This window comes from Siniperca chuatsi, linkage group LG22, assembly GCF_020085105.1.
Source record: "Siniperca chuatsi isolate FFG_IHB_CAS linkage group LG22, ASM2008510v1, whole genome shotgun sequence".
Taxonomy (NCBI): Eukaryota; Metazoa; Chordata; class Actinopteri; order Centrarchiformes; family Sinipercidae; genus Siniperca; species Siniperca chuatsi.
The window spans coordinates 16,443,703-16,458,127 of NC_058063.1; the positions used below are offsets into that span (position 1 = coordinate 16,443,703).

The 14,425-nt window shown below is 37.9% G+C and overlaps 1 protein-coding gene across 6 annotated transcripts; it reads right to left on the minus strand.

Annotated features, from left to right (window-relative positions):
- Positions 1 to 1,970: 1,970 nt before the first annotated feature.
- si:cabz01074946.1 (SLAM family member 9) lies at positions 1,971 to 7,429 on the minus strand. Of its 6 annotated transcripts, none has more exons than XM_044184810.1 (8): positions 7,304 to 7,429; positions 5,679 to 5,897; positions 5,494 to 5,604; positions 4,852 to 5,127; positions 4,629 to 4,751; positions 2,934 to 2,966; positions 2,805 to 2,852; positions 1,971 to 2,191 (listed from the first exon to the last, which is right to left on the minus strand). In XM_044184810.1, exons 1-7 carry the CDS (start codon positions 7,338 to 7,340, stop codon positions 2,830 to 2,832), a joined length of 822 nt encoding a protein of 273 aa, XP_044040745.1. In that variant the 5' UTR covers positions 7,341 to 7,429; the 3' UTR covers positions 1,971 to 2,191; positions 2,805 to 2,829. The 6 variants fall into 6 exon arrangements, with proteins under 6 accessions (XP_044040745.1, XP_044040744.1, XP_044040747.1 ...); XM_044184809.1 differs by having other exon boundaries at positions 1,971 to 2,288; XM_044184812.1 differs by lacking the exon at positions 2,934 to 2,966 and having other exon boundaries at positions 1,971 to 2,288.
- Between the last annotated feature and the right edge of the window lie 6,996 nt (positions 7,430 to 14,425).

The following is a 14,425-nucleotide window of genomic DNA, read 5'->3' on the forward strand; positions in this document are numbered from 1 at the left end:
TCTCAGCTCCTCCCTGAAAACTACACGACATTCTTCCTTTTTCAACTTCCACCACTTCGTCCTCTGCTCTGCCTTTGTCCTCTTCATCTTCCTCACCACTAGAGACATTTTACACACTACCATCCTGTGTTGTCTGGCTACACTCTCCCCTACCACTACTTTACAGTCACTGGTCTCTTTCAGATTACAACGTCTACACAAGATGTAGTCCACCTGAGTGCTTCTACCTCCGCTCTTATATGTCACCCTATGTTCCTGCCTCTTCTGGAAGAAAGTGTTCACTACAGCCATTTCCATCCTCTTTGCAAAGTCTATCTACCACTATCTGTCCTTCTGTGTTCCTGTCCTGAAGACCAAACCTGCCCATCACATTCTCATCACCTCTGTTCCCTTCACCTACATGCCCATTGAAATCTGCACCAATCACCACTCTCTCACCTCTGGGGATGCTCTGCATCACTTCATCTAACTCACTCCAGAATTTCTCCTTCTCTTCTAACTCACATCCTATCTGTGGGGCATAACCACTCACAACATTGAACATCACCCCTTCAATTTCCAGCTTCAGACTCATCAACCTGTCTGATACTCTTTTCACCTCTAGAACATACCTCACAAACTCCTCTTTCAGGATAACAGCAATGCATCATATTCTATAATATTCTATATCCTATAATTATTCTATAATTCTATCTATCATATGTTTGTAGCGTTGTTGTCCTGTGAGAACCACCATATCTCTAAAAAGTCAGCTTTTCATGAGCTCACAAACAGCCCTGTTTTCAGCTTGGTGACATGCATTTTCCAGCTAATCCAAGAGGGTTTTTAAATAGTTTATTTATCTTAAGAAGTAGGAGAATTTTCTCAACCCATAAAGAAACACTTTAGTTTATCAGAAACATTAAAATTCAAAATCACCAAATTTAGAGATACAATGAAATATTGTAATCTGAAAAGTAACGAGTAACTAAAGCTGTCAGACAAATGTAGTGGAGTAAAAATTAAAATATTTGGCTCTAAGATGTAGCGGAGTAAAAGTATAAAGTTGCATAAAATGGAAATACTCAAGTAAAGTACAAGTACCTTGAATTCATACTTAAAGGAGCTGTATACAACATTCACTGCCACTAAATGTCACACTAGAGCGCCAGCATCTCAGACCAAAACAAATGGGCGCTATGGCCCACCAGAATCCATTGAGAAAAACAATAATTTTACCACGCAGATCAGCGTAAAACACACTTCATTCAAATTGGACAGAAACAATAGGGACATGTCCCTACCAATATCCAGCAACTACTGAATTGTCCCTAGCAATAATTTTCATGAAAACATTTAAATATAACCACTGTTGTCCATCAGTATCTAGTCAATGTACAAAAACAGTTAACAGATCTTGTTCTCTACTACAAGTCCAATTGGTTTTTAAGATTTGAAAGATTACATCCTCCCCCTCTCATGCCTCACAGTGGTTTGGTCCACTGCCTACCTATAGCCACGGGTCTTTTTTTACTGCCAAAATATTTCATATGAATACCACTGAATCTTTTGTGGCAAACATAGCTATCCCTGCCCCCTCACACACGCAGGTACCTGACACACACACACATATACACACACAGTTTTCATTGCAGTCTCTACGACTTTCTTGCTAGATTTAGCAACTTTTCAGACCCTTAGTGACTTTATTTCTAAAATGTGACTAGCGAAAAATCTAGAGAGTTATTCAGACCATCAGAGGGAAAGTGAGAAATAAACACAAATCTATAATTTATTCCCCTGCATGCTGCTCAGAGTAATCTCAGTCAGCGGCTCTGGCAGCAGCACATCGTCTCTCCCTCTCCTCTGCACCAAGCACACACAGGCAGGAGTGAATGAGTTATTATTTAGTAGGTGGTGTTTTGTCACAGGTGAAAGGTTAAATATTATAGTTGCCATATATAATTGTCATATCAAATGAAAAGTGCTACTTAGGTGAAAATATTTATTTAATCAAATTCATATTCTTTTAATGTGCCTTTAACTACTGTAACAGTAACATTTATATTTAACATGTATATTTACACTACTTCAGTGAAAATACAAGATACAAAACATTTAACGGCCATAAAATTTACAATTGTTACAACAAATACTGATACAACATAATATATCTGTCTATATATACGTCTATCTAGTACAAGAAGTAAAACTACATAACATAATCATCATAATAGAAAGTTAGAAAGTGTTTTACAGATAAAAGAAATAAATGGGTTACATGTGACAGAATAATAAAATAGAAAACACTAAGGCAGACAATAACCACAAGACATGAGAAACAGAAAATAAAAAAATTAGATATGACGGTTTTGCATCAGAGATGTATAAAATGCACTTGAAAATATACATGAGGTAGACTCAGTATTATTAACTGCAATAAAATGTAATTACTATCACTTAGACTTTTGGTGGGTCTGTGTTGGTTCCCCTGATTTTTTTAGTAGTAGTTTGGAGAGTTGTTTCATTACATTGTGCCCAAACTCTGCAGATTTTCTCAAAATAAATTCATTTTGTTCATTCATGTGGTCCTGCTTTCACTTTATAAAAAAAATATACAGAATGCTATTTTTCAAATACTGATTTATGAGCTTTACACGCTAATCCTAATACTACACGAATGCTGTAAGCATTGAGAAATTGTTGATGTTTCAGTGGTGTAGTCATCCTGGCTTCTTGAAATGTTTATGTCTTTTATAGTTGTCAAGCTAAATGTGAGAGAGAAACAAAATCATGACGTTGCGTTACCACTCATTGCTACAAACCTTGGGACAGTCAAAACGGAAGTGATTATTTTTTGAATGGAAGGTTTTCTGGAAAATAAAGGAGAATACAATTAGTTAATGTAATAGTGACCATTTCAATCTGAACATGGCTATAATTACATAGCCTACCTTTAAAGCATTGCCATGCATCTTTGATTTTTTCTGTAATAAAAAATGTAGTAGACAGTTGTTATGCTCATGTTCTCAAAACAGCGTAAAACTCAACATTATGAACTATAATTACTTTATAGATAGCTGTAATTTCAAGACAAATGTTGTGTATTGTGTCTTGGTTTGATGTGTGGGTTGGAGCTGTGTGTGAAAAGAGGAGGGGTTGTAGGAGTAAGTATGGGTGACAAAAGAAAGTGTTGCACAGAAAGTAAAAGCAACCACAACCCAGAGTTTCACCTGTTCCACTGAAATGTGTCATACCGAATAGAGTATCCTATGCATGTATACATAAATCATTTATATTCTATTTTCAATACAATAGAGCTTGGCTGTCACAAGCCTTGTTGGGGACCTATGCAGGATTGCCAAAAATGTGCTATAGCTCCCCCAGATCCCTTTTCATTCTAATCCCCAAATTTGTTACAGCACCCACAAATCCCAACATTTGGTATAAACCCCCCTCATTTCTTTGTACTGAGAAAATGAGGTTAGGGTCCACCTGCAGTTGTTCAAGGAAAAGATTGCTGAAATTCAGAGGAGATGTTCTTGACTATGGATCCTCCAGCAAATCTTTCAGGAAGTTTCAGGAAGGCCAGAGAGGAGATATATGTGATGCCCACACTACATTCCAGGATGTTTCCAGTTGCACTGGTAGAGTTGTGCATGATGCTGATGGTAATGAAGTATCCATAATGGTCTCCATCGCATAAGAAAGTTATCCAGAAGTAGGTGGAGTACATGCTCCAAATTGGAATTATTGCAGTTTACCTGTTGTGTTAGCAGCTCAGGAAGGGAGGGAACCCTTTTGTTGAGACAACTGTGACAGATAATGAATAATAACCTTCATCCTTGAAGTATTTTGGTTTAGGTTAAGTCTGTGTTTCTATGTTAACCTAAATGAACTGACGCAAACACCGAGCTGTGAGCAGTCAATGGTGGGAGGTAATGCACCAGAGGATGCCAGGCCTGGCTCCCACCACCCAGCTCAAGTTGGTCTGCCCATATTTTGCCTCCCTGTTAGTGTCCATCTGAGGGTGACTTCGGGGATTCGTTCTGTTGATATCCTCAGTACGTGACCAAGCCAACGGAATCTCTGTGCCTTAATTTCTTTGGCTATGTTGTTGCAGCCTGTAACCTTATACAGGTTCTCGTTTGAGATCGTGTTAGGCCAGTAGATATTAAGGATTCTGTGGAGGCAGGTGTTGTGGAATGCATCAACCTTGTTTTGCTCATTTTTGAGCAAGGCTTATTGTTAATTAATTCCTCTAGACGTAACAACAGATCTTTTCTCCAGTACTAACTATGCCATGACATCAGGAAACTCTGCCACAAACTCTCACCAAAGAAACACCATTAGTTCTACTTTTGGAAGATAACCAGTTGGCTAAACATAAGCCTAAATTGTAATATTCTGGTCTGTATTGCAGTTGTTTTAAGCTGCTGTTGCTTGATGTCAACATAGTTGAAGTAATTTAATGTAGTAGTTAAGCAGGGTTTGATGCAGATAAAATAAATAATATAATAAAAAATAAAAATAAGAAAATGCTTCCACTTCTTTGCTTCTTTAAGCAAGCTCAGCTGAAACTGTGACCTGCCTTTGGAGGAAGGAGGACAAACAAGAATTTTTCTACAAGGATAATGTTCTCCTCTCACCTCCGAACAAGTATGTTATAGTTGCTGTCAGCAAAACTCCCAGGATGCATCCTATGAAAAAAACAACTCCATCTCTAGACCTTGGCTGAGGAAGTGGCTGGGGCTGAGGCAGAAGCTTCTCATCTGAAAAAACATGGATGAGACCAAAATCATAATTAAGAGGAAATGTTGTATCATATCTCATGGTATTATATTTTCTAATTTAAGTCCATTGTGACCTTACCATCACAGTTACCAGTGACAACACTTGAGGTGCTCTCCGTATGCCTGCTGGAGGTGCAGGTGAATTCGACAAGGTTCTGCGTGGTGTTGACAAATGCTAAAAGACCTGCAGAGCTGCCATTGGGATGACTCATGGTGAAGACAGTCATACTGGGAGGTTTAACCTCCCAGGAGAAGGTCACATCTTTATCCTTTGAAGAACAATACAGCCCGATCCAACTGCCTCCTTCTATAGATCTACAGGTGACAGTCTGTATGGTCGGTTCCTGGAGGCGTTCTACAGAGGTTTAAATTTGAATTGTTAATTAGACGTGAGGATATGTTCTCGACAAAAGTTCTAAACCTGACTGCTTAGCACCATTTGACTTGAGAGACTAACCAGTAGCAACATATTTATTAGCATTATGCTAAACTTGGTGAGGAAAGTCTGTATGTAAACATCTGCGTAAGAAAAACATTAAAGATAAGGGGGAAAAAATAAAGTTAGGCTCATTTTATTAATTCTCTTTTGAGTGTTTTAAAAGATGACTCAGAGTCATCTCATAAGTCAAGCTGACTAACTGTGAAAATCCAATGTGTGATAATAATTGTTTTCCCATCAACATATTTACCTTGCTGACAAAAAAAAGCAAGTGACACTTACTTCTCACTGTCAGCTTGATCTTGTTTACGCTGTCCTGTACCTCAGTATTGATGAGGTCTACAGTGTATTCCATGGCATCCTCTGTGGTCAAATTATAGATCTTCAAGTCACCTAAAGAATAAAAAAAAACATTGAAGAGACACTCTCTCTCTCTCTCTCTCTCTTTTTGTCTTTTTGTCTTTTACCTGAGGAGATGTTGAGACTGAGTCTCCCTTTATACCGATCTAACCGTTCAAGGTTTTCCTTCCCATTGCGATAGGTGGCAATCCAAGTGTTGTTTGAGAATATCGACCAGTCGACAGTGGAAAGATTCCATGATGGGTCGGCTCCTGACAGCAAGGTAACGGTATCCCCAAGGTACCCAGAGACTTCCCTGAGGGAGTCGACTAGTGCCACTAGTGCCACTGCAAACACACGCACAAAAAAAGATTCAGCATCATCATACTCAGTCTCTCAGGTTTCATACAATAATAAACAGAAGAAAAGCAGAACTTTGGTGACATTTTAAATAAATATGACAAATCCAACACTAACCTGGAGTTTCATCTCCATTTGGTGGATATCTTTACATGTTTGTAACAGGAGGGAAGGGAAGTCTGGTTTGTTTTAATTGTAATTCTAAATACGGTTGGGCAACAGAGGGGAAATGTAGCCTTCCCTATTTATAGATAGAAACCATTAATTTTTAAGTTCCAGATCACACACATCTATGCAAATAAGACTAAGCGTCTTCAGCCATGCTAGCAGCTCTGTGAATGCTGCTAACATGCTCACATTGATATGATAAGGCAAGCATGTTGATGTTTAGCAGGTATAATGTTGACCATGTTCACCTTCTTAATTTCAGCGAGACTGAAGGGAATGTCATTAGTTTTGCAGGTCATAAATTATTTGATAAACAGAAATTTAGACATGATGAAAATGTGCTAGATGAAAGATCAGGGGATCATAAATGTCTGTGCCAATTTTCATAGCAAATGATACAATAGTTGTTGAGATATGTTAATAAAAAACAAAAATGTGAACTTCATGGTGGTGCTAGAGGAAAAGTCAGCAGATCACCAAAGTCATTAAAATACATATTCTAGGAACCATGAATATCTGTACAAAATTTTCTCACAATCCATAAAGTAGGTGAGATATTTCACTGAATAACTGAAAACTTTGACCTGCTGGTGACGCTGAAGGAAATGTCTGAGGATCAGACATTAGAATTCATCCTATAGTTGTCAAGATATTTCATTCTGAACCACAAATGTCAACCTCATGTTGTCTGTACAAAATGTAATGGCAACCCATTTAATAGTTGTTAAGACATTTCAGTCTGGACCACAGTGGTGGACTGACTGACTAATATTGCCATGCCTCGAGCCACGCTGCTAGCATGGCGGCAAACTATCATTAAGACATTTTGTGAATACAAGAAATATAATAATGTATTTGTTAACACTCAGACTTCTAGGGGTGCAAGTTCATTTTTGAGATGACTAATATACTTGTTGTGAGGTTCATCAAGGGATTATAGACATGACATTAATCACGTTTTCTAAACCGTTTACTGCATCTTACTTCCTGCTGTTGTTTTGTTGGTGCGTAAAATAATGAATATGCTATACTTCCCATGCTTTTGACATTTAAGTGAAGCTGAGAAAGATGGCTGAGTCCCCCAGTCGTAGTATTTCAGCCTCAGGAAGTCAGGAAGTTACTTATTCTGGTCTGAATTGTTATTTTAAACATATAAATGTTTTTGAAAGTTTGGCATATCAGTTACTGCTCAATGATATTTTCAGCAAATGAAAACAGGACCTACCTTGGAGGAATGGGATAACAAGGATTTGAAGTCTCATCGTTACAGAGTTACAACGACAGAGGAAAAGTGCATAGAGGAACTACACACAGACTGAAGTGAGCTTCCTTTTTCTACAGTGACGTCAACCACGTGCTGCATGGAAACCCATATATTTTAAAATATGACAAACTTATTACAAACCTAAATTTGGGCTAGAAACACTAAAGCATTAGATTATTGATCATGCATTGTCTTACAGGAATGATTAAATATTTTTAGTTGCGTGATCAATTCTACACTCACATTTTAACAAATATATATTTTTGTTGCACTCTTGATTGATCTAAATAAAGGTCATCATATTTATCGGCATCTAAAAGGTACTTTTTGGGTTAATTCCCAAAACATCACTGTAAATTCTTTCAAGAATAATTGAACAGATTGAATAGTTTATTTTGTATTCTCTAGTGTCCATACTTTGTATTATTTCATGGGATTTTTTCTTTAGTTTGGTGGATTCCAATTGCTGTAGGTACAAGATGTTGTGTAATACATATCTATAAAACAATGGACATTTTTACAGTTTGTGCTTCACGCGTCACATACGCCCACACTTAAGTGTCACTTCCTGTCTTTACTCCAAAATAAAAAAGAAGACAAACTCGAGACAACTTGTGACTCACATACAGTTGAAACCAGATATTTACATACACTTCAGAAAAAAAACACAAAAACTTTTTTTTATTCTTCTTTATTGTCATACATTAAATCAGAGTAAACTTTTTCTGTTTTAGATCAATAAATATTAAATTTTTTTTGCATTTGTTAAATGTCAGAATCAAGCGAGGGAGAATTTTTATGTATTTTTCTTATCACTTTCATCAAAGTCAGAAGTACATACATTAAGTTTATTGTGTCTTTAAACAAAAGAAAACTCCAGATGATTCCATTCTGAGCTTCTGATAGATTAATTGATTCCATTTGAGTTAATTGGTGGCACACCTGTGGATGCATATAAAGGCACACCTCAAACACAGAGCCTCTTTCTTTGACATCATGGGAAAATCAAGAGAACTCAACCAAGACATCAGGAAAAGAATTGTGTACCTCCACACTTGTGGAGGTACACAATTCCAGATGCCTGAAGGTCCCACGTTCATCCGTTCAGACAATAATACACAATAATAAGTATAAAAAACATGGGAATGTAAAACCATCATACAGCTCAGGAAGGAGACGGATTCTGAGTCCCAGAGAGGAACATTTTTTGGTGCAAAATGTGCGAATCAACCCCAGGACAACAGCAAAAGACCTTGTGAAGATGCTGGCTGAAACTGGTAAGACAGTGTCATTAACCACAGTAAAACGAGTACCACCATGAGTTGAAAGGTTACTCTGGGAACCACCATAAAAAAGCCAGACTACAGTTTGCAACTGCACATGGGGACAAAAATCTTAATTTCTGGAGACATGTCCTGTGGTCTGACGAAACAAAAATTGAACTGTTCGGCCATAATGATAAATGGTATATTTGGAGGAAAAAGGGTGAAGCTTTGAAGCCTCAGAACACCATCCCAACTGTGAAGTATGGGGGTTGTAGTATAATGTTGTGGGGCTGCTTTGCTGCAGAAGGGACTGGTGCACTTCACAAAATAGATGGCATCATGAGAAAATAAAATTACGTGGATATATTGAAGCACCATCTGAAGACATCAGCCAGGAAGTTGGGCGCAAGTGGGTCTTCCAAATGGACAATGATCCCAAGCATGCCTTCAAATTAATTACAAAGTGGCTTAAGGACAACAAAGTCAAGGTATTGGAGTGGCCATCACAAAGCCCTGATCTCAAACCCATAGAAAATTTGTGGGCAGCACTGAAAAGGCGAGTGCGAGCAAGAAGGCCTACAAACCTGACCCAGTTACACCAATTCTGTCAAGAGGAGTGGGCCAAAATTCCAGCAAACTATTGTAGAAAGCTTGTGGAAGGATACCCAAAACGTTTGGCCCAAGTGAAACAGTTTCGGGGCAATTCTACCAAATACTAAGGACGTGTATGTATACTTCTGACTTTGATGAAAGTGATAAGAAAAATACATAAACATTCACATAAAAGTGATCCATCACTTTCTCCAACAAGAAAAATACAACCTTTGAAAACTACATCGAAATGTACACTTAAACTGCTTGTGAGTGGCACGACAATCTCTATCTATAGTGTAAAAAGGACATCTTTGAGTGACAAAAGACACGCAAATGTGCACATGTATCAACCCATGGCCAGATTAACCTGCTGGGGGGGCCCTGGTGACTGCCAATATTTATGGCAGCTTCATTATTTCTTCAGACACCAACTAGAACTCTAGAAGTGGAACAATTAGTCTATTAATGAGTTAGTTCATCAACAGAAAATTAATCTGGAACTATTTTGATGATTGATGAATTGTTGTGAGTAGTCAGTGCCGGGTCGTGATGCACCAGAGTACATGGACTGGACCACCTCCAGTGATGTGACCCTGTGTGAAACAAGAAATGAGTCTGACTCACCAGGGTTCAGGTAAGGCTCACAGGCTTATTGTTAATTAACTCCCATAGACATTAAAACAGATCTTTTTTTGACATTGTTTAACTCTGCCACACACACTCACCAAAGAAGATAATATAGATAAGATAGAACTTTATTTATCCTGAGAGAAATTGTTCTGCAGCCGTTGCAGTAAACAGTAGGAGTGGGAATATATGGAGTGCAAATATAAAATATAAAATATGAATAAGGTGGAAATCCAAAATATACACAATGCCAAAAAACATAAACAAGTTAACACTAAGATGCAAATCCAAACACCATTAGTTCTACTTTTGGAAGATAACCAGTTGGCTAAGCCTAAGTTTAAAATGTTGTCTTATCCTCCAAGCACACCAAGGTTAGTCAGGGAGTTCCGCAAGGTTCTGTGCTTGGACCAATTTTATTCACCTTATATATGCTTCCTTTAGGCAATATTATGAAACACTCCATAAACCTTCATTGTTATGTGGATGATTACCAATTATATCTATCGATCAAGCCAGATGAAACTAATCAGTTAGCTAAACTTTAAGTATGCCTTAAGGACATAAAACCTTGGATGACCTGCAATTTTCTGATGTTAAACTCTGACAAAACTGAAGTTATTGTACTAGGCCCCAAACACCTCTGAGACAAGTTATCTAAAGATAAAATTACTCTAAATGGCATTTTCCTGGCCTCCAGCACCACTGTAAGGAACCTTGGAGTTAATCTTTCATCAGGATTTATCCTTTCACTCCCACATGAAACAAACTTCAAGGACTGCCTTTTTTCAGCTTCGTAACATTGCAATAATCAGGCACATCCTGGCTCAGAATGATGCAGGAAAAACTAGCCCATGCATTTGTTACTTCTACGCTGGATTATTGCAATTCCTTATTATCAAGCTGCCCAAATAAGCTTTGATAAAGCTTATAGTTAGGGCTGGTTCAGGTGAGTCCTGAACCATCCCTTAGTTATGCTGCTATAGGCCTAGACTGCCGGGAGACTTCCCATGATGCCCTGAGCTCCTCTCTCCTCCTCTCCCTGTCCATCTGTATGCATTTTTCTCTCTCTCTCTCTCTCTCTCTCTCTCTCTCTCTCTCTCTCTCTCTCTCTCTCTCTCTCAACCCAACCGGCAGCGGCAGATGAATTGGCAGATTATACGGTCTAGACCTGCTCTATAGAAAAAGTACAATGAGATAACTTCTGTTATGAATTGGCACTATATAAATAAAATTTAATTGAATTGCCTGTATTGCAGTTGTTTTAATGCTGTTGTTTCTTGATGTCAACATTGAAGTAATTAAATGTAGCAGTTAAGCAGGGTTTGATGCTTTAGCAAAATATATGATATAATAAAAAAATAAAAGTAAGAAAATGCTAATGCTCTGCCACTTCTTTGCTTCTTTGAGGAAGCTCAACTGAGATTATGACTTGCCCTTTGGAGGAAGGAGGACAAACAAGAATTTTCCTACAAGGATGATGTTCTCCTCTCACCTCTGAAAAAGTATATTAAAATTACTGTCAGTGAACTTCCCAGGATGTTTCCCGGGATGCCTCCCTTGGAAAAAAACAAGACAATATCTACTCCTGGGCTGAGGAAGTGGCTGGGGTTGAGGCTGAGGCTTGTCATCTGAAACAACATGGAAGAGATAGCAACATAATTAAGACGAACATCTAAAATTAGTTTTTCAGATTGACATGAAGTTTACTGGTTCAGTCTTTTCCCATTCAAAACTGACATGGCAAAGGGATTCTGGGAAACACAATTCCCTAATAGCACAAATGAGGTAATTCTTTGAACTAGTACTGTGGGGCAGCATGTGAGATTTTATGATGTAGCGATACCTTGCTGAAAAAATCTAATAGATTAAATTGTTGACTTCAGCTAAATATTTATTAGCAAAATGCTGAACATGGTGAGGAAAGTCTGTATGTGTCTTTAGTGCCACTGCAAACACAATTTAAAAAAAAGATTCAGCATCATCATACCCAGTCTCTCAGGTTTCATACAGTAATAAACAGAAGAAAAGCAGAACTTTGGTGACATTTTAAAGAAATATGACAAATCCAACACTAACCTGGCGTTTCAACTCCATTTGGTGGATATCTTTACATGCTTGTAACTGCTCATTTGGGGTATTTTAAAGAACAGAAAGGAAGGGAAGTCTGGTTTGTTTTAATTGTAATTCCAAATACGGGTGGGTAACAGAGGGGAAACGTAGCCTTCCCTATTTATAGATAGAAACCATTAATTTTTAAGTTCCAGATCACACACATCTATGCAAATAAGACTAAGCGTCTTCAGCCATGCTAGTGGCTCAGTGAATGCTGCTAATATGCTCACATTGATAATACTAATGATGGGTCGGCTCCTGAGGGCAAGTTAACATTATCCCCGAGGTACCCAGAGACTTCCCTGAGGGAGTCAACGAGTGCAAACACAATTGAAGTCTCTCAGGTTTTATACAGTAATAAATAGAAGAAAATCAGCACTTCCCTAAAAACAGCTGATCTTTGGTGACATTTTAAAGTAGGGAAAAGACAACTTCAAATCTAAGTGACTGGTTTGTCAACTATTTCAGTTATTTGAGCATTTTTCTGTTCTGAATAACTTGAAGTTTAAAAGCTTCTATTCTGAAAAAAAAAGGCATCAAAAAGAAATAAGACTTGCAAAAGTGCCATCTCAAAGTTGGAGTTAGCGTTAGCTTTGAGAGATGCCATTGTCGACTATATGGACAACAGGAAGCGAGCAGAGTGTGATATTATGGATGACGTAGAAAGAAAGAAAAACACAAAAGCTCTGAAGACACAATATAGATTTTTTTTACTCAAGATGCATTATTCTATTATATAATTTTAATGTATTTATTTAGCCAAATCTGTTTACTCCTTGCCGTAATGTATTTATTTTATGTTTCCATATGTCTCTACCTTTGGCAGTGTTCAAGTTTCTGTTGTAATGTACTGTATGGCTGCGTGCTGACTTCCCCTCTGCACTTCCCCTTGGGAGAATCCCCGCAGCCTTCATACGTGTCCTTCCATTTGTCTGTAAACTGAAGTGAACTTGGTGAGATCGACCTTCGGAGGGCTGAGGGAGCGAGTCAACAACCACTCAGAGGTGTATATCAAACACAATACATTTAGTGCAAGAAAATACATCCATGGTTAGGTGGCAGAAGTAGCAGATTAGCAGAAAATCTCACTGACAGCTTTTTATTTTTCACTTTATTCCCAATATTATTTGTAAACGCATAGAAAAATTGCTGTTTTGTAAGAGATCATAAACCCGTAGCAATAATAGTTATGATAATCATGATAGAGATCACAAACAGACATTTCTAAATCATTGCCTGTTATTGCAATTATCCGCAGACGGCGCCTTCGCCTCATTGAAATGAGTCGGCAGGTATTTCTGATGATTTGTAAAAAGCAGTATAGGCTGAGCCTGCAATTGACTGTCGATCCATGATAGTTTGGGCTGAAAGGGCCATTTAAATCCCCCGCCCACTCTCCCTCTGCTCTCATATGTCCTCCGTGCGACGTTATGCTGTTACGTAATAACGCAGCCTTTGTTCACTGTGCGTTTCCTTTTTTTTGTTTTTTTAAAGTATCTTTTATCATGGACTGTTGATCAATAAAGCACAGTGGAAAACATGTCAAACGAGCTCTGATTGGGTTATTTACCTCAGGGTCAAAGGAAATCCATGTTCTGATTGGCTGGGAGGCCTTGCGTGATTTCGTTGTTGATGATTACTGTTACGCTGAAAACAGATCTGATTAACAACCAAACATAGCGCACGTAGTATGGGAATGCAGTGAGTGATGCACCACAGACAGAAACAACGTGTTGCTCACTGTGCAGAGGGAAATTACGGTTTGTTCTCAATCGTCATTTTAAACATGTAATAGTTTTTTTTTGTAAATTCGGCACATCAGTTCCTGCCCAATGATGTTTTCAGCAAATGAAAACAGGACCTACCTTGGACGAATGGGATGAGGAGGATTTGAAGTTTCATCGTTGCTGAGTTACAACGCACTGAGGAAACAGAGCAAGGACTCTTGAGCCTTCCTTTGTTCTTCATAGTGACGCCAACCACGTGCTTTATAAACCGCCAATATTTCAATATATGACAAACTTATTATGAACCTAAATTTGGGCTACAAATACTAAAACAAGCATTAGATTATTGATCATGCATTGTCTTTCAGGAATTTAGTTGGGTGATAAATTATATGCTCACATATAAATGAATATATATTTAATGTTACTCTCTTTGATTTTTTCCCCCTTACATTCTATATAAAGTTGGTCATCACATTTTTCAGCCTCTAAAAACAAAAAATCCAAAGTACTTTTTGGGTAAATTCCCAATACATCATTGTAAATCCTTTCAAGCATGTCTGAACATACTGAATAGTTTATTTTCTATTCTGCATACTTTGTATTATTTCATGTTATCTTCTCCTTAGTTTGGTGGATTCCAGTTGCAGTAGGTACATTGACATTTTTACACGCCTACACTCAAGTGTCACTTCCTGCCTTTACTCTAAATAGAAAAACTTGTGACAATTTGTGACTCACATGGGGCAAAAAAC